The sequence below is a fragment of the Fusarium phalaenopsidis genome (assembly GCF_050370095.1).
Source record: "Fusarium phalaenopsidis strain FUZ10S chromosome Unknown contig_32278, whole genome shotgun sequence".
In the NCBI taxonomy this organism is placed as follows: domain Eukaryota; kingdom Fungi; phylum Ascomycota; class Sordariomycetes; order Hypocreales; family Nectriaceae; genus Fusarium; species Fusarium phalaenopsidis.
Genome location: NW_028145417.1, coordinates 2,688,902 through 2,715,652, shown reverse-complemented (window position 1 = coordinate 2,715,652; position 26,751 = coordinate 2,688,902). Strand labels below are relative to the sequence as shown.

The 26,751-nt window shown below is 51.9% G+C and overlaps 12 protein-coding genes across 12 annotated transcripts; 5 read left to right on the top strand and 7 right to left on the bottom strand.

Annotated features, from left to right (window-relative positions):
• Nucleotides 1–319: 319 nt before the first annotated feature.
• Nucleotides 320–1,291, bottom strand: LRP88_01469 (P-loop containing nucleoside triphosphate hydrolase protein; the record flags this gene model as incomplete). Its single annotated transcript, XM_083238152.1, has 2 exons — nt 320–358; nt 437–1,291. 2 exons carry the CDS (start codon nt 1,289–1,291, stop codon nt 320–322), a joined length of 894 nt encoding a protein of 297 aa, XP_083106657.1.
• Nucleotides 1,292–1,825: 534 nt separating this feature from the next.
• Nucleotides 1,826–2,643, bottom strand: LRP88_01468 (RlpA-like double-psi beta-barrel-protein domain-containing protein-containing protein; the record flags this gene model as incomplete). The annotated part of the gene is made up of 3 exons (XM_083238151.1): nt 1,826–2,082; nt 2,136–2,289; nt 2,392–2,643. 3 exons carry the CDS (start codon nt 2,641–2,643, stop codon nt 1,826–1,828), a joined length of 663 nt encoding a protein of 220 aa, XP_083106656.1.
• A 1,272-nt stretch (nt 2,644–3,915) lies between these two features.
• LRP88_01467 (uncharacterized protein) lies at nt 3,916–5,172 on the bottom strand (the record flags this gene model as incomplete). The annotated part of the gene is made up of 3 exons (XM_083238150.1): nt 3,916–4,361; nt 4,413–4,979; nt 5,112–5,172. 3 exons carry the CDS (start codon nt 5,170–5,172, stop codon nt 3,916–3,918), a joined length of 1,074 nt encoding a protein of 357 aa, XP_083106655.1.
• Nucleotides 5,173–5,624: 452 nt separating this feature from the next.
• Nucleotides 5,625–6,659, bottom strand: LRP88_01466 (uncharacterized protein; the record flags this gene model as incomplete). The annotated part of the gene is made up of 4 exons (XM_083238149.1): nt 5,625–5,643; nt 5,795–5,883; nt 5,937–6,276; nt 6,331–6,659. 4 exons carry the CDS (start codon nt 6,657–6,659, stop codon nt 5,625–5,627), a joined length of 777 nt encoding a protein of 258 aa, XP_083106654.1.
• An 814-nt stretch (nt 6,660–7,473) lies between these two features.
• On the top strand, nt 7,474–7,959 carry LRP88_01465 (Zn(II)2Cys6 transcription factor domain-containing protein; the record flags this gene model as incomplete). Its single annotated transcript, XM_083238148.1, has 2 exons — nt 7,474–7,811; nt 7,860–7,959. The coding sequence occupies 2 exons, from the start codon at nt 7,474–7,476 to the stop codon at nt 7,957–7,959; spliced, it is 438 nt and encodes a 145-aa protein (XP_083106653.1).
• A 499-nt stretch (nt 7,960–8,458) lies between these two features.
• Nucleotides 8,459–9,457, top strand: LRP88_01464 (uncharacterized protein; the record flags this gene model as incomplete). The annotated part of the gene is made up of 1 exon (XM_083238147.1): nt 8,459–9,457. One exon carries the CDS (start codon nt 8,459–8,461, stop codon nt 9,455–9,457), a length of 999 nt encoding a protein of 332 aa, XP_083106652.1.
• A 598-nt stretch (nt 9,458–10,055) lies between these two features.
• LRP88_01463 (ADP-ribosylglycohydrolase-domain-containing protein) lies at nt 10,056–11,369 on the top strand (the record flags this gene model as incomplete). The annotated part of the gene is made up of 1 exon (XM_083238146.1): nt 10,056–11,369. The coding sequence occupies one exon, from the start codon at nt 10,056–10,058 to the stop codon at nt 11,367–11,369; it is 1,314 nt and encodes a 437-aa protein (XP_083106651.1).
• Nucleotides 11,370–11,539: 170 nt separating this feature from the next.
• LRP88_01462 (general substrate transporter) lies at nt 11,540–13,296 on the bottom strand (the record flags this gene model as incomplete). Its single annotated transcript, XM_083238145.1, has 5 exons — nt 11,540–11,913; nt 11,961–12,002; nt 12,056–12,308; nt 12,360–12,847; nt 12,897–13,296. 5 exons carry the CDS (start codon nt 13,294–13,296, stop codon nt 11,540–11,542), a joined length of 1,557 nt encoding a protein of 518 aa, XP_083106650.1.
• A 1,779-nt stretch (nt 13,297–15,075) lies between these two features.
• On the top strand, nt 15,076–17,110 carry LRP88_01461 (uncharacterized protein; the record flags this gene model as incomplete). The annotated part of the gene is made up of 7 exons (XM_083238144.1): nt 15,076–15,085; nt 15,137–15,235; nt 15,283–15,475; nt 15,525–15,728; nt 15,781–16,376; nt 16,429–16,563; nt 16,611–17,110. 7 exons carry the CDS (start codon nt 15,076–15,078, stop codon nt 17,108–17,110), a joined length of 1,737 nt encoding a protein of 578 aa, XP_083106649.1.
• Nucleotides 17,111–17,600: 490 nt separating this feature from the next.
• Nucleotides 17,601–18,432, bottom strand: LRP88_01460 (uncharacterized protein; the record flags this gene model as incomplete). Its single annotated transcript, XM_083238143.1, has 3 exons — nt 17,601–17,653; nt 17,704–17,815; nt 17,866–18,432. 3 exons carry the CDS (start codon nt 18,430–18,432, stop codon nt 17,601–17,603), a joined length of 732 nt encoding a protein of 243 aa, XP_083106648.1.
• A 2,261-nt stretch (nt 18,433–20,693) lies between these two features.
• On the top strand, nt 20,694–23,026 carry LRP88_01459 (Transketolase, thiamine diphosphate binding domain-containing protein; the record flags this gene model as incomplete). Its single annotated transcript, XM_083238142.1, has 4 exons — nt 20,694–20,860; nt 20,915–22,028; nt 22,076–22,237; nt 22,286–23,026. 4 exons carry the CDS (start codon nt 20,694–20,696, stop codon nt 23,024–23,026), a joined length of 2,184 nt encoding a protein of 727 aa, XP_083106647.1.
• A 359-nt stretch (nt 23,027–23,385) lies between these two features.
• On the bottom strand, nt 23,386–24,393 carry LRP88_01458 (uncharacterized protein; the record flags this gene model as incomplete). Its single annotated transcript, XM_083238141.1, has 1 exon — nt 23,386–24,393. The coding sequence occupies one exon, from the start codon at nt 24,391–24,393 to the stop codon at nt 23,386–23,388; it is 1,008 nt and encodes a 335-aa protein (XP_083106646.1).
• Nucleotides 24,394–26,751: the final 2,358 nt, after the last annotated feature.

The window sequence follows — 26,751 nt, the reverse complement described above, 5'->3', positions numbered from 1 at the left end:
GTGGGATCGTGTTTCCCCTGCAAGTCAAACACCAGGCCAGGCTGAGATCATTCAGATATGTTGCACAAGGGCTCCGAGCCCTGTGTAATACAAGGTGAAGTGGCCACAATGTGAATCGTTTTCGGAAAACAGCTGGCCTTTTTGCAAGTCTATAAAAGAATCTTTGTTTCACTTTAATGGGTGTTTGCTGGGGTGATATCAAAGTCATAAAGAGATATATTAACGAGGCGGCTTCGTAATGATGTAGCATTATTATTATGTAACGCCATAATGTTTGTGTACACTCGAGAGCAACTTAGAGACGCAGATCCAATCAAGCTTAGTTTTCAGCTGATACGTGTGAAAGACTGAATGGTCTCTACCTGAACCTCTTCCACCACAAAGCAGCCGCAACTCCGCCCCCAACAACACCAACCCCCAGTGAAATCTTGCCCACCATCTTGCCAAAGGCCAACCACCACATCATGCCATGCGCAAACACAAACTGCGAGGCATCATTAAGCCTGGGAAAGCCTGTTTCTGGCACCGGCTCATCCAAAAACTCGCACAGCGGCTCCCATCCCTCCTGGACGCGGAACTCGAGCATCCGATCCGCAGGCACTGTTTTCTTGACTAGTTCGTAGTGGTCTATAAAGGCTTGACGCGCGGGAGAAGTAGGAGAAAAGTCATTCAAGGTGCGAAAGTTGGCAGGCATGACTTTTAGTGCGTGCTCCCAAAAGGGACCAGCCAGTGCAGGATCCCATTTTCCTAGAGTCTCCCAGAGAGGCCATCGGAGGATACGTCCAGCTGTAGAGTCCATGCTGCGCAGCCAACTATCTACATCACGCTGAGTGACGACGACTTTGGCTTCAGGATACGCAGCAACGAGCTCCTCAACGAAGCAGATGGCGGGCACATCGGCCACGGCGTCGTAGTCGCCCAGGATCTTGTCAAATTCCTCTCGACCCCACGGCTTGCCCTTTCCATTGAACTTAGCGTCGAGGGCCTCGCACCATAGGCCAAGACTGGTCTTGGGACTTCCAATGGCAACGGTCATGTGATACGGAGTGTAACCAAGTCGCTGGAGAGCAGTAAAGATGGCCATCGTGCCTGTGCGCGATTGACCAAGGCAAAGAACACGCATTGGCTTCGTGCGCTTTCCGGGGTGAGAGTCAATGAGACGGCCCGTCTCAGGGTGAGGCTTGAGGTTGTAGAGCTCACGAATCTTGCGAGGGTCAAACGTGTCAAGGAGGGTGGTGTTTTGGTCGGTAGACTTGGCCGATTTGGCCGTTGAGGTATCGGGAGAGGTCATGTTGATAATTTTCCTAACTATACAGATGAGATGAGTTGAGTTGAAGGGTTAAGATATGTCTGACTAGATAGTGGGACAGACAACTGTTATATATCCTGTTGTATAAGCACTAAGAATGTCATTGCGGCGTACGCGAGATGCTGACACTCGCGCTTGGCTAAGAAATGTGCCCTATACCAGGGTTAATTCGCTTATCGGATGGTGATCATCCTGAAGTTAATACTAGGTGTTAAGGCATCACCAACTCCAACAAGGAAATGATTGGCGGGCGATGAAACTAGCGAGTGTAGATCACGAAACGGCCTCAGCCTTACAGGCTCGCTTGAACAAGGCAAATGAAACGGTTCTGTTTCATTGAATCGAAACAGAATCGTTGAGAGCAATGCAATCGAAATCAAGGTTTGTGTAAAATGTATATGGGTATGTACTATAGTGCTTATCGTTTCAATACATACAACATGAACCATAACATCCAAGTCATCCGACACATGATACATCCAGAACCCGTTACCATGTACGAAGCCAAGTCCCTATTTAAGGGAAGTTGGAGCCGGCCTTGGTCTCCTTCATGGGCTCGACGCTGACGTTCTTGACAATGATGGTGGCACCGGTAGAGCCAGTAACACGGACATCGACGGTCTGGGTTCCGAAGCCGCTGGGGTTCTCGAAAAAGTTGTAGTCCCGGCGGGTGGTGCCCTTCCACGACTTGCCGCCGTCGGTGCTGACCTCGAGGCTCTTGACGGGGACGTTGCTGTTGCGGACCTGCATGCTGAACCACCACTGGCTGGTGCCTGGGAGATGATTAGTATTTGAACTTGAATTTGATGAGTGTGAGCAAACTTACCCTCCTTGTTGCGGAGAACAAGAGGAGTGGTGATGTCGCAAGTCACCCACTTGTAAGAGGTGGAAACAAGACCGTTGGATCCGCCAACAGCGTCAAAGGTGTTTTGGAAGAGATCCAGGTGGCCCTTGTCGCACTCGGGGCACTTGTCAACGATCTATAGAGTGTTAGAAAACAGACACGAATGAATAGTGAGCAGTTGAAATGGCCTCGCTCAAGACCCATGCCCACGCTGAGGAATCGCTTCATCAGAACTTACCATAGTCTTGATCTTCTTGCCATTAGGACCGGTAACCTCGATACAGGCACCACAGTTGCCAGCCAAGTTCCAGTTGGAGCCGGAAAAGGCGGTTCCGTAGATACCGGCGGGAAGCGAGTAAGACACGAAGGAGCAAGTGCCTCCGTTCAGGTTACCGCCATAGTGGGTAGAGGTACCCTTGACGACTTCGGTGCTCAGGTCTCTGGCAAAGACGAGAGCCGGGGCAGCGAGGAGAAGAGAGAGGAACTTCATGTTGATGGATTGCGGTGGGTGAGTTGTACTGAGTCGAGAGATGCTTGAGATGCTTGAGGATGAATAGTCCTAACTTCCTCAGCAGAGCACGGCTTATATAGCAAAACCCGTTGAAACAATAAAGGACCTGAGAGATGAGACGACCACGGCTAGGGCTGATGCACACGGGAATCCTTCCAATCTCCCATTGGCCTGACAAGCGGGTGCTAGCAGGGGTCGCCCAAAGCCGAAACCAGGGATGACCCTTCGGCATATCGCCCCAACCCCTGAACCCAAAAGGACCACCCTGCTGGCCGTTTTAATCCGAGGATGGAAGGAAGATGTTTAGAGTTTCGTCTAGAGTGCTGGTTCACCGTGGCTGCACCCGCCCTCCTGCATGAAAACCAGACGATGAACCCGCGCGGGCCGTCGAACCATCTCGACCCGGAGCCAGGGTGTCTTGCCCAGCATGTTTAATGGGGTTACCGAAACCCGAGAAGGTTTCAATAGTCGGCTCCGCGCTACCGTCCTGTTTCCCGTATAGTACTGCGGCCGAGTCTCGATTGGTGGGATTAACCCATGCCTGTTTGTCCTGTCCTTCCGGGGACAACGTGGGCGGGGGATGCGGCTTGGGAAACACCTCATATCTGACCGACGGTGATGCCGACGTGGGCTATGTTTGCTCGTATTTTGCGAATGGCCTAGAGTTTATTCTGTAATGAGAATGTAGTGAGAATACTATACTCATATAGGCTGTGATGCCGACGTTGAGGTGGCCGGTTTTGTGGCCGAGCTTCTCTTTTCGGTCACGGACAACACCAGCTTACCGAGTAAAGAGTAAATCGTCAGTCGTCAACTCACCGTCAGAGTAGCAATCCTCGGCCTGGAGTTAAGGATTGAATTCCGGACATGCTTACCGGCCTAGCTATCCGACTTGAGTAGCGACCACGGTGGCACTTGTGATGAGGAGTTTTCCTCCATCCCGCAGCTTCCCCCTTTACACCCAACATTACTGTTACGTGATCCGAACTCCAGCTGCTTTCATGTGTTTTGGCAATGGTGCTCGGTATCACATCCTGGCGGGTAGTCACCGGTGAATACGGACCTCAAGTTGAGTTTCGGGTTCCCGTATCTACATTGCTATAAAGGCTGCATTTATCAAGAACGAGATGGCTACCTGAGGCTTGTTCAACTATCAAACTAGTAACTGGCTCTTTATCGACCAATCCAACTCTCCCTTTTCTCTCCTGATATCCGGTAAAGGAGACAAAGCATGCAGTCTCATTGGACACCCTAGCGAAAGTCTGAGAGGTTCAGGCCAGAGGCAGTGATTGCTAAGCTCGAAAGTGACTTCGTGACCAGACTTCTTAGATCGCAGTTGTGAGTGTCAGTGCCTTGTGGCTGTTTTTGAGGCTGCACGCCCGGCGCTGGGGCCTCTTGGAACAACCACAAGTCTTTAGAGCGCTTCACATTGTGCAGAAACGACTCGCCTGGGCGGTAGACCAGGGGAAGCTCAAAAAGTGTCAACTGACGGAGGATCCTACTCAAGCGCATGCCAGGATAGGGTTCGGATGGAGATGGGAAGATAAGGTTGGCCGACATAAGGTACAGTGTCAAAGCACCAAACGTCATGGACTTGCACTCGTGGTCACACTTCTGCCCCCTAACGCTCACAACGAGTGATTCAATCCCGTTGACTATTCTTTTGATGTAAGTCTTTCTCCAGGAGTCTATCGTGTCTATTTGCGACATTAGACAAAACCGCATTGAATCCCGGACAAGTATCATACCAATGATTTTTGGGCGAATCGGGAGCCCGCGTGCATCGAATGGCCCGTCTCCTTCAAGGATCGCATCCAGGGTTGCTGAATAGAACTGCTCTTGCTCGTCAAATACGGAAGAAATGAGCATCCACCATCTAACGTTATCATCGTTCATGTGCGTGTCCAGCTCAGCGATCCACGTCTTGGCAAAGAACCATAGGGATTGAGCACAATCCAGGTCGTCAACTATGGCAGAGATCTTGGCCAAAGTTTCGAGAGTCACAGTCCATGGCATCTTGTGAGTGTAACCATGAATTGCATTCATGACAATCTCAAAGGCTGCAGGGTCGAAGATCGGCCCAAATGTCCATCGACGTAGTCCATCGGCATCCGGTTGAGCTTCAGTGTAGTTCCCCCCAAACATCTTCTTTGCTCGCGGCGAAGCTAGGGTGAGATGCTTCATCGAGACCTTGAAACACGTCTGGGGATCAGGCTTTTCAACATCGGGGTCCTGAGAACCGGGCTCTTCGGCCTCTGGCTCCTCGTCATTCTCCTCTTCTTCTTTAGACTCTTCGGCATCAGGACCTGGTTTAGCTAAAATTGAAATTCGCATCAAATGGTCAGCAGGAGGCTCTTGGCTGTCATCTCGAGTGTGTTGACCCTCAAGCGGCTGATGGGTTGACGACCAGGGCGTTGTCATCGCTGGGACGAGTGAGAAGGACTTACGATGAGGGAGAATTATGAGAGTGTCTCCATCAGGATCAATCTCTACATGGATGACAGGCATTTTGGCGGTGAAAGCTGAGATGTTGTGGCTGCGTGTGATGTGAAGGAAGGGAGTTGGAATGTACAAGGTTGGCGCCAAATATCTCTGGCAAAAGCGGGGCGTGCTCTGTGATTCTGAATAACCACCCAGGTACGGTACCTCCACTGACCACGTTCACATTTTTAGATTCCTGCCTGTTTTCTAACCCTTCTGTGTTGACTTTGATATGTGACTTTTGCTTGCTATTTCTAAGCTTTATAACAAATCAAACATTCATCAACAATGAAAAGCCGGAAGAATTGCAGAGCAACCTTGAATCAAACTCTGCAATGAATAGGACTGCAATTTCGCTTTCTATTGATATTGGTGCTTGGGTCATCTTGGGCCACTTCATTCCTTGACGAGCTTTCCAAATGGGCATTGGTTATACCACCCTTTGTTGGGCATAATTTAAATCTTGGATGGTGTTTGAGTTAAATCGCGCCACTATTCCTGGATCGCCTCAGCATTATCAAAGCAAGGCGACATTGCTTCGATCAGCCTTTCCCTTAAAGTCGAATATGGTTGAAACGCCATCTTTTTATGTTTGATACACAAAGAGGAGGACAACGTCTCTTTCGTGGGCTTGAGGCCATCTGGGTACTCGAACTTGCTGAGAAACTCGGCAGAGATTGTTGCGGTGTAGAACCCCATCATATCTGTGTTTGTCTCGTCCACAAGCACAGCGCAAACCTAAGATGCTGTCAACCAACAATGGTCTCCTTACATAGATGCAGATGACTTACCTTGAAAACATCAGGACGGCCTTTGCCGCTTGAGTCCTTTTCCAAAGACTGGCTCTGTGACTGTGACTGCGCTAATCCTACAAGCACAGCCAGGATGTACGGGTCACACCATGGATCAGATGGCTCCAGTTGTTTCAGCCTCAGCTTCCTGATGAGCTCGGCAGGAGGATTGGGTCTTCGTGGCCGAGGTAGAGAAAAAACACCTTCACGCTGTATCTTAATCATACCGCGTTGCATAAAGGCGAATATGGGCGCCTGCGTGCCAGGTGCACGCTCCGCAAAGACGGCGCCGTGGAGGCGAAATTCATGCTCGAAGCCGAAGCAGAAATATCCAAAGGGCCTATGCGGTGAAGAGGTCAGATGATTGGATAGCTGTATCTTTCTGCTTCCTTACCGGAGGAATTTTAGAGGCCCGTCAACTTCTGCCAAGAGCTTCTTCATGGCCGCAGTCTTCATCTCATAGGTTGCTAGACGCTCGGCAGTGCGCGCCCAACGATCAACAGGCTTCTTTTTTCCTGGCTCGTTTGCGTCAGGAACTTGAACATCTTCTCCATTATTATCCAACACTTCCTCCTTTTCGGGGTCTCCCTCTTCGGATTTTTCCTCTTCAAAGGAGCAATGCAACAGCTCAAGATGTCGCGCCGTCCACTCAAGAGGTTGCACCAGGAGCCGCTCACGTGGATGCTGGCGGATGATGTCACGTAGGGACGCAGGTCTAGGCATGGCTTTGAGATGTGGATTTCGACGAGGGTATCTCGTCGATGGTGCTATTTATGTGAGGCGGAGAAAGGAGCGCGTGAGATGTATGATGAAGAAGTTGAGAGTGGGCTAATTTTGAAGCATTCCAACTTTGGATGCTGCCCCGCCTCACGAGGCACAGACCGGATATTTTGCTCCTGCCGACTTGGGCGGTGATGGATATCTTCACTGTTGGAAGCAATGCACCATAAAGCTCGATTCCGCCAAAATTGCTAGTATTCAAAGGCCTAGTATGCCATGCTATCTTTTTAATTCACAGCCATTGCCGTGGGTGAGAGGTAGGTTACACCGCATTCAAGTACCTATCTTCAGATCTAGGACAGGATGGCCAGCATTGCATCGAAGGCGACAATCAACGGGTCATGAGTTCTATTATACAACAATAGTATCAAGAATACGGCAATATTATCCATAATAAATATCCAACCGACCTGGCATCCATCCCTAAGAACTTGATTGCCCTCTGAAACCAATGCCTGGTCAGTCCAAGCGTCATGCTTCGCTTAGACTTGCCTCGGCAAACCTGAAGCGGCAATACCGACCTCCTTCCGCTCCGTAGCCGATCATTCGGCTTCGTCTTCCGCATCCTCAACAGAGACAGGCATGATCCTTCAGCTCGAGATTCTGCCTGTCTTATCCTCTGCCCATCACGAACCAGTTCCTTGGACCTTTCTCCACAGCCATGCACCCGAGACGCCAGGGTTGACGGTCCCCAAGAGCTGCAATTCCCTGACAGGTTCCCATCTCCGCTAAAAATCAGCGGCTACACCTGACCAAAATGGAGCGGCCTCAGCAGGTACCCAAGAAGAAGACCCGGACGAGGTCAGGATGCCTCAACTGCCGCCGAAAGAAGAGAAAATGCGACGAGGGGCGCCCAGCATGTGGTACATGTCGCCGACGGAGCGAGCACTGCGAATGGGGGCTCAAGATCACGTTTCGCGCCGAGAACGCTCAGGGTCTGGATGGCCGACATCCGTCGATGCGCAAGATGGCCAGGAGGCGGCCCAGGGAGTTTGAGATCCTCGACGTCACATCCGAGGTTATTCGCGACTACAATGCCCCGTCGTCGCTGCTGGAATCGGAAGACGACGACGCTGATGCTCGGCCTATGGGTAGGTTTGTGGGTGTCGGTTCTATCACCAGATTGTTAACACTCGGATTCAGGTCGCTCAATACCGTCAAACGTGGGATCAAATGCGAGACCTACCAGCTTGGGCCACTTGAGCAATGCCCCAGGAAGCTATCTCACTCCACCTACGGTTGAGAGCTCGCCCTCATCCCAGCGACAGACCGAGAGTGCTGTCGCAGACCTCCTTTACTTTAGCCAGAGCGGGCAAACTACCCAAAGCCACCCACGAGTCGCAATAGACCCTGCTCTGCAAGTCTCAATTGACATGGAGTATCCTTACATGGAACAGATGCAAGTATTTACGCCAGGAGACATGTCCGAGGATGGCATCTTTTTACCAGGCTCGGCATATCACGAACTTCATTCCACTCTACGCAATCATCTAATACAAGAAACGAGATCTGTCGCGCCGACAAGGTCAACGACGCCTCGACTTGATGTCAATAGTGCTCAAGGGAGCTCTACCATAGCCGAAACAGACGTCACTCTCCAGATACCCGATTTCCATCCATCCACAACACCACTCCTTTCAGAAGAGGAGGAATGCGCTCTGTGGAGGAACTACTTTGACGAGATTGCCCCTTGGCTGGACAAGTTCGACAGAGACCGACATTTCCAACAGATTCTCCCAACAATGACCAAAAATAACGATCACCTCCGATACTCGATGCTGGCCCTCTCGGCGCGGCAGCTCGAGCTCAAAAAGACTCTCCCGACCGACCGAAGCCTCGCCTTATACCAAGAAGCCATCCACCTCCTTCTCCCCCACCTTCCGACTCGAGGGACGGCCGTTATAGCTACATGCGTCATACTTTGCGTGTTGGAGATGCTTAGCTGTTCACCCAAGGCGTGGCGGAGGCACCTCGACGGATGCGCCAGTCTAATGGAGGCTGTAGGTATCAATGGCTTCGTCGGAGGCACTGAGCAGGCGCTCTTTTGGTGTTTTGCCCGAATGGACGTCTGCGGTGGCCTGATATCATCGGTCAAGACGCTTATCCATGTCTCCCACTGGGCTTCGGGGTCGATTGAAGCAGATGTCGAGCTCTTTCGAAACGCGACAGACTTTGAGCAGTGGGCAAATTATTCCGTCTATTTAATAGCCCAGGTTCTTGATCTTTTAGCCCCTCTCCCTTCACATACTCTCCAAGCTCCAGCACGCAACGACTCCGAGTTTCGCGCTCGCTGGCTCCAACTATGGGAGTATCTCCATGACTGGTATCAGCAACGACCAGCCCCATTGCACCCCATCATGACCATCCCCAGCGGCAAATCCCCCTTTCCGACCATCCTCTTCTCCAATCCCGCAGCCATTTCAGGCAACCAACTTCATCACACAGCGTCGATCCTCATGCTTCAAAACCAGCCGTCAGGGATACGACTTAGTCTCCCTGCCAAGCCGAGGAGTATCCTGTGGCACGCGCGACAGGCCTGCGGGATAAGCTTATCCAACGACCACCACGGGGCATGGACAAACGGGATTCAGCCTCTGTGGATTGCTGGACGATGTATGAGCCATCCCAGCGAGCACAAGGCGATACTAGAGTTGTTGGAGAGGATTGAGAGGGAGAGCGGATGGAGTACGAGGTGGAGGGCAGAGGATCTGAGGGAGTTTTGGGGAGACTTGGGAGACTGAGCAGTGCATATTTGAACCATCTACAAGAATAATAGCTGCATGTCCAAGTAACTATTCTGAACTAATAGAAGCCATGTTGGTTAGCTTGACCGCTTGGACATGGCCTCAGCCTCGGCGAAAGGGAAAGGGGGCTAAGAAGAATTTGATAAGGTGTGTGCTCTATTTTGGATTATTTTAGGGCTTTTCCATGTCTAACATTAGGATAGACGTTCCATAGCAGGCAGACGAGGGTTTCCTGAATCTGGTGTGCCTGATATCCCCTGCCACACTGTGCCTTACATTAACCCACTCCTCATCCTGGACGCAATCATATCTCCAACAACATCCATCTCATTGGGCAAATGCAGCTCGCAAATCCTCCTGCGTGTCATCAGGCAACCGCTTTAACATGCGCCCGGCTGATCTCCCCTTCGGTGCTAGTTAGTCCCGTGTGTGGCAGTGCTCCACCGCCCCCTTCAGCCGCAGAAATGGTCTCGCGATCTATTGCCTCGACCAGTCAAACAATTTGGATGCCTACAACCTGAAAGAAGCATATAACTTGGGCTCCCGCGCCGACTGTGCTTCTCCCATCATGTCTTCAAAGAAAAGTACGCCCAGCATGGCTTCGACTGTCTTCTCGTCCGAGTCGGCCAAGGCGGTCGCTCAAGATCGCATTATCGGTACCCTCTTTGGCTCGGCTCTTGGAGATGCGATCGGATTGTATACAGAGTTTCTCTCTGCTGAGATGTCGGCCGGGGCATATCCTGATCGCTTCTTTACTCTGCTGCCTGCGGACCAAGCTACTGCCTTTAGACGCGATCACCATCGCAACTTTCACCGGCCTGGTGATTGGACAGACGACACTGATCATGCTGTCCTGATTCTCATGTCTTATCTTCACAGCGATGGCAAGAAGCTTGATCCTAAAGACTTTGCCTCGAGGCTATCTGTTTGGGTCCGCATGGGACTTCGTGCACTCGATACATTGCCTCTTGGGCTGGGACGCACTGTGGGCGGCATCGTTCGGACAAAGACATACCTGGATGATCCCGAGGGAACAGCACGCAATTTTTGGACGACGGGCAAATACAAGGCCGCACCCAATGGAAGTCTTATGAGAACACATCCCCTAGGACTCATGTGTCTCAACAAGTCCCTCGAAGACACCTTCAAGATCGCCGCCAAATTCTCCGTCGTCACACATGCCGACCCCCGATGTGTCGTCTCCTGCGTCATCGGCACTGCCCTCGTCCGTGGTCTTGTCCTTGGCGAGATCCGAAAAGAGCGCCACGTCGACGACATGATTGAGAAGGGCCTCGCGTGGTACACTGCCCGCCGTGAGAAGGAGCTCAAGAAACAGGATCGAAAGGACGAGCCTCGGTTGAAGATTGACGACTTCAAGTACCATACCACAGCCAAGACTCTGGCGGACTTGAAGTTGGATGAGAGCGCAAAGATTGGTTACGTTTACAAGACGTTTGGCTCGGGAATCCTACTCCTTCGTCTTGCTATGCGACAACTCGAATCCAACAGTCAGCTCCGATCACAGCTTGCAACCTTTGAGAAGCTCATCACTGACCTCATCATGGAGGGTGGCGATGCCGACACAAACGCCTGTTTTGCGGGTGCTCTCCTTGGTGCTCTGCTCGGCTTCAAAGCGCTACCACCTCACTGGCGCGATGGTCTCCGTCACGGAGACTGGCTGATGGAAAAATCGGAGGGTCTTTGCGAGGTCCTCGGCGTAACAAAAGGCACATACTCCGGCTCTCAGGACAAAGACACAGCAGAAGACGGTGGGCGGGGTTTCTTGACGGATGCGCAGATGGAGGAGAAGTGCATGATGATGCAAGCGTGGATGGCGCAAGAAGAAACAGAGTGGAAGAGGAAACAAGAGGCAGAGAAGAAGAAGCCAAGTTGGTTCGCTTGGAATTAGGTTTCACTGGGTATCTTTGGGTCGTGGACGGGAGTTGATGGATGGGTTTGGATATCTGCATTTTGCCGGATTACGGGACACTATGGCAATAGCTTATGAATAACGGAATACACTTGCCCTGTTATGAATACCTCCCCTTCTCACTCAGGGATCAGTCATTCGATAAGATCCTACAGAGACTCCGTCTTGGTCCCGTGTGTAGTCTTCTCCTCATGCTCAAACCCAGCACTCTCACCCTCCAAATTCTTGCCCGAAACCTCACCTGGCACACCCATGCTATGATCCCAGTGCAGCATAATCTTTTCCCCGGTAAACAGCTTGTCGATCTGCTCGAGCGACAGGAGTCTTGTCTCGGGATAGAAGAAGTAGAACATGGGGATGAAGGCAAAGTTGAAGATGCAAAAGTAGACGTACGTCTTCCAGCCGATGCTCGAGATGGAGACGGGGGTGATCTCGACGACGAGGAAGGTGAAGATCCAGTTTGATGCTGTGGCGAGAGCTGCGGCGCGGGTTCGGATTGCAAGGGGGGCGTATTCGGCGGGCACTGGGGGTGGTTAGTGGTGGTTGTGAGGGTTGAAGAGAGGGACTTACAGAGCCAGGGGATGGCGAGGAGACCGACGGCAAAGAAGAAGTCTAGGCTATGTTAGCACGGAGAATTCCAACATTTAATGGCAGATTATACATACTGAACATGAAGAGCATCACAATGGCAACGATACCAGGTGCAGACTTTCCAGTAGACACAGTCCCAGCAAGGATAGCCATACATCCACACTGACCAGCCGCCGCAAACATCATCAGCTTCCTACGACCAAGACGGTCAATGACCCAGATGGGAATAAGAGACGAGAGGAAATAGGCGATGCCGTTGAATCCTGCCAAGAGGAGACTCAGGTTGTGAGACATGCCGACTGACTCCTGAAAGATGACGGGCGCATACTGTTTCCAGTTAGCAAGCTGGCTCAAAGCATTGGGAACTGGCTGACTTACGTATGTGATGAGGTTGATACCAGAAAGCTGCTGCGCAAACTGAGCGCCGACACCAAGAAGAGTTCGGTAGAGGAACTTTTGCTCTCCATTCTTCAGCATGGCCTTGAAACTGCTCGTCTGCGCAGCTTCTCGCTCCTCCTTGATGGTATGCTGAATCTCTGCCAAACTCCGACTAATAGACTCGTCATCCTTGCTAATCGACTTAGCATCCTTCCTCACAGCCCAGAGAATCTCTCTAGCCTCGTCATGTCGGTCGTGCGCAATCAACCAACGGGGAGATTCGGGGAGCACGAGAATGCCGAAGAATGTCATGACGGCGAACAGGATTTGAAGAGCGAGGGGGAAGCGGAATTGAGAGTCGTTGGAGACGAAGGACATGCCGTAGTCGACCCAGTAGGAGAGCATGACGCCAAAGATGTTGATGGCGAGTTCGACGGCGAGACCGCGGCCTCGGTTCTTGGCCTTCATGAGTTCAGAGTGCCAAACGGCTGCCAATTGTCAGTTTCTCGAGCTTTCAGAGGGTAAAGGGGGACTTACGGATTGTACTCGTGTTCATGCCATTTCCCAATCCAGCAACGATCCGTCCAACAATCATCTGCGGAATCCCAAACGCAGAAGCCTGAAGAGCAGCCCCAATACTCAAAACAACACACCCAATCATAATAGACCTACGACGTCCAAGATACTCTCCAGCAAGGAGACAAAAGATGGCGCCAAAGAAGCACCCAATCTCGTAAATGGCCACAACGGTGCCTTGGAGAGAAGAACTCCCGCCGCCGCCGTTGGTAGTGTCAATCTCTGGAAACGTCCTCGTGAAGGCTTCGCCCGTCAACAGGCCTGACATTACTCCTTGGTCGTATCCGAAGAGTAGGAAGCCTGAGCCTGCGGTTGCGGTGATTGCCCAGTCGAGGGGCTTTCCCACGAGGAAGGTGGACATGATGGGCAGTGGACTTGATAAGATGATGTGGGTGTTGTGTGATTGAAGCTATTCACGAAGGGACCATGGCGTCTTCATATACTCTTTGCGATCTACATAATTACTTGCTTGACTCGCATATAATCAAGGTTTTTTTTAACAGCGGTTCCCCATGGGCGGAGCCCCAGGCGGGGAAACCATCACATCACGCAACGAATTTCTGGGGTCTGGGGATCAGCGAGAATCCATGTTTGGTAGACGACATGTTTCGATTGCGGTTTCGAGAAGCTGCAGGGCATCTGCAAGCGTTATTTACCGGGCCTAAGCATGCGCAGGCAGCAAGATTCCAAGGATGTAGAATTCGCTTCTGTTTCCAAGGTCCGGCTTCGGTTGCCTGTTTGTTTTTTGCTCTGACGAGGAGGCCCCGGCTTTAAGAGGGTGTGTAATGACTCGGGTAGAGATGGAGGGAGAGAAACTCTGATCATGATAAGGCAAGCAAACAATGAAAGAGTCGAGATCCTCTTAGAGTAGTCAAGTTTGCATAACGACATTATTCGTATCCCCTTCTCGGCCGAGAAACAAAACAAACCCCCTTCATTGATCCTCCGCCCGCAGGAAGCCACAGCATGCTGGGAGTCGGAACTCGGTAACCCGGACGAGCTCGCGGAGAAGTGGGTCGCCGCGGAACCAATCGCTCAGGAGTTGCAGGGGATTGCCGAAACGAGCAAGTCGGGTGTCAAAAGATGCGCCGATGAACGGAGCCGATTCGACAGAGTTGCATTGCCAGTCCATGAGGAAGCTGTATGCGCTGAAAAGGGCCGGGGTAGAGAGGTCCGCTTCTAAATGCCGTACAGGCCAAGAGAGAACGGGGTGCAGACAGATCACGCCTTCACCGACAAGGTAAGGCCGGAGGCCAGTGCGGTCTGGGATGTTTTCCGGGCAACTCGTGAGGGACATGTATACAGTGTGCAAAGAGACCCGTTTTGGTTAGGTACGGTGTTAGTTAGGCGAGCACTGATGGGAAGCCAGAGTGAGTCCTGGCATTGACTGAACGGTGAGCTCTTTGAGCAATTGAGGAAGACGAGTCTCACTTTGCCAAAAACTCAACACAGCGATTGTACATAAATTGGTAGGATTAACAGCATAGAGTCAAGCATGGTTCTCATGAGTACTGCATGTAGACAAAAGTTCATTACCTCGAATATTCTCCCTCTTCTTTCCCCAACAGCCACGGCAAACAATTGCGCTTCTGTTTGCCCGTGAGAGTCTCGGGTAGGCAAGTAAGCTCAAGCGACAATCAGTCTGCGACACAATCACCCATTTCAGCTGGTGAGGATGACCTGCATTACCCAGTCTGCATCCAATTGCCAAATACCGACTCTTTGCCCACTAAGCAACCGCTTAATCTCAGCAACATGGAAGTTATCCCACGCTCAATCACACGCCCTCAGCACTCACTGTGGACACCGGCAAAGCCCCTCCCCCCGGGTAGCACAACCCGCCTGTAGGTTCAGGGGTGGTACGACAGGATCAATGGTCAGGAGCCCCATTTACTTTTTCTTTATCCGTAAAAGGGCAAGATTAGCCCCCCGCGCTTCAGCCATCATGGACGCGGGGCCGCGGGACCGCGGGAAAATCGAGGGTAAAGGTGCCTGAGCACAAGGTGAGCGAGCTATCCCAAGATGGAAGTTTGGACCGCCTGGCAACGAGATAGATCAAGAAGACGAGCATTCCCAGTCTGAGGCCTTTGCGAGTGTTTTACTGTCAGATTTATCATCAAGAGACGAGAACTAATCAACAATGACTCTGGGTATGAATGTTATGGTGTGGTTGGTGAAATTTCTATGCTAACAGCTTCTAGGCAAGAGTTTCATCAGTGGGGTCTCGAGCCCCGTCGAGCGAGGTCTACGGAGCTGTATACTCCACGATCCCTCATTGAGTCTCATTGCGTCAGAAAAGGGTGAGTTTAACAAAAATATGGTGGAAATAAATGAGCTGACTTTCTAGTTCTTTACCGACGACGCGATCCCAAGGATGACAAGGTTGTGCTTCTCTCTGGCGGAGGCTCTGGTCATGAGCCAGCTCATGCGGGATACCTCGGCGAGGGTGCCCTCGATGTTGTCATTGCAGGCGAAATCTTTGCTTCTCCTTCTGCTTCGCAGATCTTGACGGGTCTGCAGACTGTCAAGTCATCCAAGGGGTACGTATTGAGAATTGACATGGTGAGGTTTTGGCTGACTTGGACACAGCTCCTTGTTGATCGTCAAGAACTACACAGGTGATAAACTCAACTTTGGATTGGCTGCTGAAAAGGCAAAGGCAGAGGGTCAAAAGGTGGAAATGGTGATTGTAGGAGACGACGTCTCTGTTGAGGGCAACACCCTCGTCGGCCAGCGCGGTCTCGCAGGAACAGTCTTTTGTCACAAGATTGCTGGAGCCAAGGCGGCCAAGGGGTAAGTCAAACAATCGCATTACCTCACATCTTCTAACGTGAATTTGTTGCAGAGCCTCCCTCGAAGACGTCGTCGAAGTCGCTAAAAAGGCCGCTTCGCAAATGGCCACCGTCGCCGCGAGCCTCGACAGATGCAACGTCCCCGGCCGAGCCAACCAAGAGTCCCTCCCCGTTGACCAACTCGAGTTTGGAATGGGCATTCACAACGAGCCTGGTGTCAAGCGCGAAAAGATTCCCAGTCTCGAGACGACGGTCCAGAAAGCGCTCGACATCATGTTTACGCAAAAGGCCAACATGTGGCAGCCCAAGACGGGTCAGCGCGTGGCTCTCATGGTCAATAACCTTGGTGGACTTAGTGTTCTTGAGCTGGGCATCATTGCGGATGAGGTTGTTTCTCAGCTTGGTTCGCGGGATATCAAGATTGCTAGGAGTTTGGTTGGAACGTTTGTGACTTCGCTCGATGGACCTGGCTTCTCGGTGACGTTGCTGGAACTTGATGAAGAGCTGGAGGAGCTTCTCGATGCTCCTACTACTGCGCCTGCTTGGCCTCGTTCGATCCACGGATGGGCGACGGATGCCGAGTCTGTGTCGAAGCGGGAAACAAAGGTTGCAGCAGCCAAGCCGAATGGACGGGAGACTGGAGTGAAGGGTGAGTGAAGCGCATTTAGCCATGGCGTGGGTGAAGCTGACCCCTCATATAGTTCCAACAACGCTCGTCAAGTCCATCATCGACTCGGTAGCAAAGACGACAGCACAAGACGAGCCCAAGATAACCGAGTACGACACCCTCGCTGGCGACGGAGACTGCGGCGAGACACTCCTCAACGGCGTCAACGGTATGATCCCCTCAAATCATCAATGCTTCATCAACTAACCCATGCAGGTCTTGTCAAGGAGTTCCAGAAGGACGACGCCGAGTCTCTCGACATTGGACAAATCTTCCGACGGACAGCTACTACCGCAGAGAGGAGCATGGGCGGTACATCAGGTGCCATCTACGCCATTTTCCTCAACGCCGTCGCAAACAGGCTCTCGGAGCTTGCGACAGCTTCAAAGTCGCCCGCCGTGGCGGAGCTGATCAAGAAGTCTCTTCAAGGTGGTCTCGAGGAGCTCTGCAGATACACTCCTGCCCGTGTGGGACACCGCACGCTGATGGATGCTCTTATCCCCTTTGTCAAGGCCTATGCCGGCGAAGGTTCCCTCGAGGGTGCCATCGCTGAGGCACGCAAGGGAGCAGAGGGCACGCGAAAGATGGCGGCTGCTCTTGGACGGGCGAGCTACGTCGGACAGGATCGGTTTGACGAGGAGGGTGGTATTCCTGACCCTGGTGCGCTTGGAGTCGTGAGCATTCTCAGGGGTATCGAAGAGGTGTTGAAGCAGTAGGAAGTGTCGTTGGTTGGTGGGAGTAAAAAGTTTGGGAGCGTGAGCGCCTCGTGTTTTGCTATTTTATCTACTTTATTTAAATAGTCATGATTTGAGATGAGGTAATACTTTTAGAGGATAGAGTAGAGGGATAAAGGAATGAAACAGTTGCATGTGGTTTATGTATTTGATGCAATCTTCTATTATAACAGATCCTACTCTTCTTTTTCAATGACGTCTTGGTCGTACACAAGATCAAAGAACGCACTAATAAACACATGACAGCATCAGAGCCCAATGCCGGTAACAGATCCTACAGTTCTCAATCTATTGCTCAACCCGACACGTATCTATGCAATTATTTTAAGCCGATGCGCAATGTCCTCCATCAACTCTCAAATCCGTCCCATGCACAAACGACGCTCCCTCCGACAGCAAAAACACAGCTGGCGCCTTGAAATCCTCGGGCGCACCAAGGCGACCCAACAGAGCACCCGCCATCCACGTCTTTTCAACCTCGGGGTTCTCTTCGAGCAATTGATCTGTCATTGCGGTTCGGATATACTATAGCATTGTCAGATTATACTCAAAAGCCATTGGGGTATCACTTACACCAGGAGATAGCGTGTTGACGCGGATCGACCATTGGCCCCATTCTTGGGCAATGGATCGGGCCATTTGTTGGACGGCGGCTTTGCTGGAATTGTATGCCGTGCAGGACAGTCCCTTTTACATCATTAGTTTAAACTTAGTTTTTCTTGGACTTGTCTACTCACTCGGTTGGCAATGTTGCCCGACATGCTCGAGATGATGACAATGCTGCCAGGGCTCTTCCTCTCCCGCAAGGCCCTCGCAGCGTACTTGCAAGTATTGAACACGCCCGTAACGTTGACTCTCAATATCCGGTCGAAGTCAGCGGCTGGGTAGTCAATGGCTGGCATCTGTTGTTGAATGCCAGCACAGGCAATGGTGCCCCAAAATGGAGCTCCGGCCCTGTCGGCATCCGCCGCGATGGCCTGCATCACCGACTCGACCGACGTCTCATTGGTGACGTCGCATTTCCGGTATGACACGGAAGAGTTGTTGGCTGTCGCGATCTTGTTGAGCTGTGCCCATTCGGCTGGTGATGGCTCGTCTAGGATATCGAGACAAGCGACGCTTCCACCAGCTTCGACAACAGCGATAGCAAGCGTGATGCCTAGGCCGCGAGCTCCGCCGGTGATGGCGACTGTCTTTCCCTCAAGGGAGAAGAGCTTGGGAGTTGAAGCCTTGGAGGTAGGCGTCGCTTTTGTCTCTGGCACTTGGGCCGGGAGCTCAATGTCGCTGACGATGGCGGGAGTCATGATGAAGCGATGATCGGAGTGTAGTACAGAGTGTCGATGATCAGGGCGGCATCAGGAACATCTCTCAGATATACTCTCGACGGGTATCCATCTTGGGATATGCCGAAGGCGACAACATGGCAATTGTCTTCGGATGTACGCGATGGTATTCGAGGAAGTTGCATGCGATCAATTGATGTGCATTCATGTTCTGAAAGAGGTTCAAGATGGTGATTGCAGCCGGAGTGTCTGGATGTGGTGTTCACACCTTTTCGTGTAACGGGCAGTCATTGGCGACGTGGTAGACATAAATGAGTAGACAGTCTGAACCTTGGTACTAGGGTCTAGTGATCGACTATTTTTGACAGGCTATGTAGCACCAAATGCCGCTGAAGCACTACTTGTGAAACAAACATTGTAAGGACAAAGTACATGATTCGACAAAACCCTAGAGCCTCCATCCAAGCATAAACACCATACTCCCCTTTTGGCAATCACCTCTTCCAGAAACAATCCCAACCTGACCTAGAAACACTTGACAGATAACCCCATACCAACTAAGCAAGCCTAAGCGCCTCGGGTTCTGCGACGTGGCGGGACACTACTACGGTACGAGGCATAAAGTATGTTAGTTCGCCCCACACAACAGCAGGGGTCAAAGGGGTCACTTTCCCGGGTCGCGATGTAGCTTCTTGCAAAATTGGCTATGGTCTTCATCTAGAATCGAGTATGCATTCCATTAGCATCAATAACAGCCTGGCAACGGTCCTTCATTGATTCTAATAGCTCAAGAAAGAAGCTATCATCAATTGCCTCCCAAGCTTCCTTCACTGCAGCCCTTAGCTGGTCATATGATTGCTGCTCTGGGAAATGCCTCTCTATATAATCCTTCATCTTATTCCATACGGTCTCAATTGGATTCAAGTCCGGTGAAAAAGGCGGCCATTCAATGATCCTGATACCTCGAGCCTCAAGCTCAGCGATAGTCTCTGCCGCGGCGTGGGCAGGAGCATTATCTTGCATGAAGATATGACCCTTATCCGGATGAAGACGATGCCATCCACATACAATAGGGATGATATGTTCTATATAGCTAGAAGCCCGTATCGAGCCCCAATCCTTTTCCCAAAAGACCCCGGGGCCCTTCCCTGAGAGCCCAGAAAAGCAGCCCCAGAACATCCACCCCTTCTTCCGTTGATGCCGATCAACGATGCAGGTTGGATCAAGCTCTTCGCCGGGCCTACGAGTGACCCAGGTCTCATCAGACCATAAAATAGCCATCCACTCATCAAGAGTCCAGTCAATACATCGCTCAGCAAAGGCAAGTCTTTTCTGCTGGGTAGCCTCTGTGATTGGGGGCTTCCGGCGAGCTATGCATCGTTGGAAGCCAGCCCGACGAAGGGCATTCTTCACAGCATAGACCGAGCAGTCCCAGCCTAGCTCCTGTGGAAGCCGCCAGTAAGCCATCCGCCTTCCTCTCCGAGAGGCACATACGAACTCAATTAATTCCTCTACTTGAGCTTGTGTAAGCAAGGGAGGCCGGCCAGAGGGGCGCCGAGGTGTTGCTTGGGTTGTAGCTGCGTGTTGGACTTGCCGAAGCGTAAGGCGAAGATGCGTAGCTATTTGTTGATAGGTCCAACCGGCTGATCGAAGCGTTCGAATCGATATACGGGTATCGCGGCTTGTATTGCTTGCGCGGTTTGAAGGCTGCGGCGAGGGGGTTCTTGGAGGGGCGCTTCTGAGCTGCGTAAGAAGCTCCTGATGCTGCCGGGCAAGTTGCTCTTGGAGCTGCTGTTGAAGCTGTTCTTGCCGTTGCAAGATAAGCTGCTGTTGCTCTTGAAGCTGCCGTAGCTGCAGCTCGAGGTCCTGACTAGAAGCCATAGCGAAAACGCGATCAAAGAAGGGCTCAAAATGTGTTGTGTTGGTGTTAGGTTGAGATACGCGAAGAACGCGAAAAGTGACCTCTCTGACCCCTGCTGTTGTGTGGGGCGAACTAACATACTTTATGCCTCGTACCGTAGTACCAAATCTTAGCTCTCATGTGCCCTCCGCCGGTTCCAGACCCCCCTCGTGATCATCATGAATGGGGTCGAACCCACAATCCCACACCCCTCGTGGGTAGGACTTCCTGTTTCGGCATCTGGAAGTGTTTAACGATTTCGTCTACTTTTTACGCGTAAGGTGATGGGAGAGGTAGCGGTGATATAAGGCATTGCCCCGAGTCTTTGGCATACTGCTCTCTCACTCTCTACACTCAACCCATACACAAAAGTCTTGACAGAATGGCGCCCAGTGCAATTACACCAGAGCCCAAGGAGGAGCCCGTGGCTGGGCCCAATGTCCTCAAGCTCATCAAGAACGATGATGCCCAGACCATTGACCTCTTTCTGCGCCAGTTCCGCTGTCTGATTGCCGATCTGTGCCAGCAGTTCAATGGCGGTCACCCAGGGTGAGAAACTCTAGTCAAAAACACCAATGGCATCGTCAACTAACATATTCGCAGCGGCGCCATGGGAATGGCAGCCATTGGCCTCGCCCTGTGGAAGTACGTCATGAAGTACTCGCCCACCAACCCCGACTACTTCAACCGCGACCGCTTCGTCCTCTCCAACGGCCACACCTGTCTCTTCCAGTACACATTCCTGCATCTCACCGGATATAAGCAGATGACTTTCGACCAGCTCAAGTCGTACCACTCTGCCCGCTACGACTCGTTCGCCCCGGGCCACCCCGAGATCGAGCACGAGGGTATCGAGGTTACGACCGGACCTCTTGGTCAGGGCATTGCCAACGCTGTTGGTCTTGCTATGGCTACTAAGCACCTCGCCGCGACTTACAACAAGCCCGGCCACGAACTTGTTAACAACACTACTTTCTGTATGATTGGTGATGCTTGTCTGCAGGAGGGTGTCTCCCTCGAGGCCATCCAGCTGGCTGGCCACTGGAAGCTCAACAACCTGGTCGTCATGTACGACAACAACCAGATCACCTGCGACGGCAGCGTCGACCTCTGCAACACCGAGGACGTCAACGCAAAGATGCGCGCCTGCGGCTGGGACGTCATTGAGATCGAAGACGGCTGCTACGACGTAGAGGGCATCGTCAAGGCTCTCCTCAAGGCCAAGTCCAGCACCGACAAGCCCACCTTCATCAACGTCCACACCGTCATTGGCGTTGGCAGCAAGGTCGCCGGCGACGCCAAGGCCCACGGCGCCGCCTTCTCCCCCGACGGCGTCAAGGCCGTCAAGGAGCACTTTGGCATGAACCCCGAGGAGCACTTTGTCGTGACCGACGAGATCTACAACTTCTTCCGCGACGTCAAGACCCGCGGTGAGCGTCTGGAGGAGGACTGGAACGCCCTCGTCAGCTCCTACGCTAAGGAGTACCCCGAACTTCATGAGGAGTTTATCAAGCGAGTTGAAGGCCGCTTCACCGAGGACTGGCGAAGCATCATCCCCGCCAAGGAGAGCTTCCCTACCGCCCCTACTGCCTCGCGAAAGTCGGCCGGCATCATCTGCAACCCCCTTGCTGCCAAGCTCAAGAACTTTATGGTCGGCACCGCTGATCTGTCGCCCTCTGTCAACATGATCTGGAAGGACAAGGTTGACTTCCAACACGTAAGTTCAGTGACAAGTGTGACGTGACACTTGCTGACTCTTAACAGCCCGACCTCAAGACCACATGTGGCATCACTGGTAACTATGGCGGCCGATACATCCACTGGGGTATTCGTGAGCATGCCATGGCTTCCATCTCCAACGGTCTCGCCGCCTATAGCAAGGGCACCATCCTCCCCATCACCTCCAGCTTCTTCATGTTCTACATTGTAAGTTTCTCGTCCTCAACACACAAGTCCCCTCACTAACAGTCTCAGTACGCCGCCCCTGGTGTCCGTATGGGTGCCCTTCAGAACCTCCAGGCCATCCACATCGCTACTCACGACTCCATCGGAACCGGCGAAGACGGTCCTACTCACCAGCCCATCGCCCTCCCCTCCCTCTACCGCTCCATGCCCAACCTCCTCTACATCCGCCCTTGCGATACCGAAGAGACGGCCGGTGCCTTCATCTCCGCCCTCGAGGCCAAGGATACCCCATCCATCATCTCCCTCTCCCGACAGAACCTCGAGCAGTACCCCCAGTACTCTAGCCGTGACGGTGCTCAGAAGGGAGCTTACGTGTTTATCGAGGAGGAGAATGCCGATGTTACTCTCATTGGTGTCGGTGCCGAGATGTGCTTCGCCGTCAAGACCCGAGACGTCCTAAAGGAAAAGTTCGGCATCAAGGCCCGCATCGTTTCATTCCCCTGCCAGCGCATCTTCAACAAGCAGTCTCTCGAGTACAAGCGCGACGTCCTCCGCTACCGATCCAACGCCCCCCGCGTCGTCATCGAGGCGTACGCCGTCAACGGCTGGGAGCGATACGCCGACGCCGGCTTCTCCATGGCCACCTTCGGCAAGAGTCTCCCCGGCAAGGACGCCTACAAGTACTTTGGCTTCGACGAGAACGTCATCGCTCCCGAGGTGGCCAAGCTGGTGGACGAGGTCAAGAAGGAGGGCATCGAGAGCCTCCGCGGCGAGTTTAGAGACTTGAACCCGGTCAAGCACGAGCACTAAACGATTTGTTACAAACTGTGAAAAAGGGTTTTAAAACTTAGAAGGTTCAGGCAAAGGGCGTCGGGCTCGGAGTTAATTATGTGAGATGAGTCAAACGATATAAAGTGTTTATAGAGTTTATGCAAGCATTTGTTTCAAGTCTTGATCAGTCGCGTGATAGTTGTCGGTTTTATAAATGTTTTATTGAGATTCAACGTCTTTTATCTATACCCAGCCTGTCTCTGTGTGTCTTTATACCACGGCAAACACCAACTCCAAACGCTTCGCATCCAATCAGACGGTCAATATCCCAAACGCTATAGCCCATAACCCAGTGATTCGTGTACGTCCCAAGCAAATACTCCAACAATCCCCATCCCTTAGAGTCGACGCCGGCCACCGCTAGATCGCAGGATCAAGTCATAAGGCGGTACCGCCGATAACCCTGCCATCACAGCATCCTGGAGCAGCATCATCATCACATCGCCCTCCATCAACAATCTCATAACCCTTCCATCACGCAGCATCCGCACTGTAGGTTGTGCAGCCTCCCACGTCTCCTGTATCATTTGAGCAGCGTTCTGCCCAACCGCCCACGCCTCTGCAGCAAGATGGCTCCCCACTTGAGCCGACACGGCGAGAACCTCCTGAGTGCGCTGTGCCGTGTACACAGCTCGAGGGGTCATGGTGTTGTACGTTCTGGCAATGCTGTTCTGAACGGTCGGGGCCCAGGCTGCTACTACATCCCGTGCCATGGCGAGACGTCGCATACCTGGGAGGGCCTGGGCGAAATCGAGGGCCATCGCAGTGCGAGGATAGAGCTGCTCAAAGGTGTAATCGTACTGGACCCGGGGTCCAAACGGGATGTTATAATCCCACGCCGGGTCTCGCCAGTCTGGGCGGTCATCCTCTTCATCCTCTTCGTCGATGCTAACCATACCGTCGTCATCAAAGACGAGAGGCCCCGGTCGGTGGTTGTGGTGTCGGTCCTCGTCTTCGCCCTCCCTTGACCAAAGGTATCTTCGTATCCGATTCATAGTGGTTGGTCTCGGATACCAATCTTCAGATTCTTCTACCGCTAGGTAATCAAGCACCATGTCCCAGTCGTCGTCAGGCTCTTCGTCCTCGTCGTCGTCGTCGAGGGCAACATCTTGCATGCTTTGGCCAAGGGGCTCGATATTGCTTGTCAAAATCGGGTTGTTTTCACAGTGCTCTTCAGTCCAGCGTCGAAGTCGTGAAATCCTACCCTCCTGAGGGTCCTGGGGTAAAGAAGGGGCAAACAGCTCCGAGTCGGACAAGATCGGATTGTCAACCGTGTTTCGTCGGCTACGGCGGTTTGTTTGAGGACTTGAGACAAGGTCCTGTCCCGGAAGGTTTGGTCGAGACATTGTAAATGATGGGCTGAAAGTTGGAAATAATCGCTTGCTTGCTTGCTGTGATAGTGGGATATAAAGATTGCAAACAAAGTTGTCGAAGGTGGTCTGGGTGAAAGGCACATGGAGGGATGAAAACTGGGTGAAAGAACTGAGTGAAAGAACTGGGCGAAAGAGATAGATATATAGGATCAAACTGCCTCTTTCTGAAGAAAAAGAGTTGCATTCTGCATGGGTGAATCACAGTCTGAACCTTCATCTCTCAACACTATCTGTGAATGGTCATGCCTATTCGCGCTCTCTGTGAATGGATATAGACCGCCGCCCAAAGTATGCTTCACAATACAGCCGATTTTCTTTTCATGAAGAAATTCTTTTCCTAGAATATGGAACAATGAGCTGGCTTACTAGTCGTGTTTAGTCCCAGTTATACATGGTCTTTGCAATTGCTGATGCTCCATGCGACGGTAGAGTTGAAGATAGACTTTGACAACGCAGGTCTATGCTCTTTCACCCCTGCAAAGGTTAATCATGACCGCTCATCCATAGTTAAAACTCATCGGCCATGTTAGGAAGTCTTGGCAGGATCTCGGGTTCATAGGGCATAAGCTCCTGAGTGTGGTACTAGGTGTCTTGCCGAGATGCACCAAACACGTATCATAGAGGCTACAAAATCAAATCAAGCCTGCCTTACACTCTAACTTGGATGCACTGTGCCGCGACTATAGGTTCATTCTGTACTATCTGGGTATTTTGAAAGTCCATGGCGCTTATAGAGTGCTTGTTTTCATTTTCGTTGTTCATATCCCCTTCAGACGTCGAAGCGTCCGCTTCTCCCACAGACACACTCTCGAAACCCTAGGGATGTAATCATCTTGCAAGCATGTGAGAAATGCCGCCAGGTAACCAGAAAATGGGCCTTACTCAGAAGCTCTTCTGGTCGTCAACACTCATCAGTCTCGTCAGCCAGATGTCATCCTACGTCACCATCGCTCGTCCGGTACAAGTCACGAAGAAGATTTAAATTGATTAAAGGCTATGATTTCAAGAGTAAACATAAAACCCCAAGAGTGGTACGAAATCGCTGGTACATATACCAGGGGAGCGCGAGAGAGGGTGAATATCCTCAAGGCATTACCTGTACCTACCTACTAGCTACAACGAATCGTTTCCCTCGGTGACTGAAGAGCAGAGTAATCTCACAAGATTACTAACATCTCTGGCTCCTGGATTTCCAGAGTGGTGCCAGAAGTTGCGGGTTCAGCTTGGTCAATAGATGACAGAAGAAGAGATGGACCCAACATCTTCCCAGACAGCAAAGTTGAAATGCAGGCACCCTTCGCAAGAACTCTCCCACCCATCAATTCCGTTCCTACAGGGCTTTTCCAGAGTTTTTCATACTTTGGGGACACCTACGTTCCTAATACTGTACCCTCATCGCTTCTGTTAGACAGATGATCAGGGGGAGAGATAGCCAGCATGCATTTAAGTGTCAAACCAAGATTCCCCAGTTTGCAACACAGGAGTGCCTCCATCTCTGATATCTCACGAGCCCCTATTAAACTCTTCAACAGCTTAGGTAGACCCCAAATTCGGAAATGGTAGATTCTACACGTTGACGGCGTGTCAACTCGGAGCATTCCGACAGCATCCGTCGACCTTGGGTAAGGGGCGGAGCTTTTGACACGGGCGGGACTAGAAGTTCCAATGACTCGGTCGTAACGATTAAAACTTTACTGTAGCTGCATCTTTCCATGTCTGCTAGTTGCGTCGATACTCACAGCCTGCTGCTTGGGAGTCCGATGTCGCTCTTCCGAAGCGTCAGAATTGAAGACTGCAAATTTTGAGGATTTCTGGAAAATTCATTGGAGATCAACTCCTTTCAGCAGATAAGTTCCCCAGGCCAAGGGAAAATCCTTTCTGCCTATAAAATAGTGAGACGATATCGAAGTTGTTGTCGCAGTCGTAGCATCTAGGTGAAGTCGGTCCTCGGAGAAAACTTTCTCCGCCCGACCGAATCCTGGGCTAACAATTTGCATCTCAGCATCCACGCCCACTTCAAGCAGGACGAATATCGAATCGACCCATTCAACCCGAAAGTCCGCTCAGTGTCGCCGCAGGGCCGTTGTTGATAGGATCAATCAGACGGCTGGAGTAGGCGGGCAGCTCCCCCGGCGCAATTGGCATCCCCGAGCCTCGGAAGCGCATTCTAACGAGACGACGAGAAATTTCGACGACGAGCTTCGGACGAGCAACTTCTAGCGATCCTCAAGAGCCAATCGATCCCGATTATTGAGTCGCTGCACGATAGAACAAGGCGATTCTCAAAGAATCAATCCTCAACCCCCTCCGAATCCTTAAACCGCCTCCACC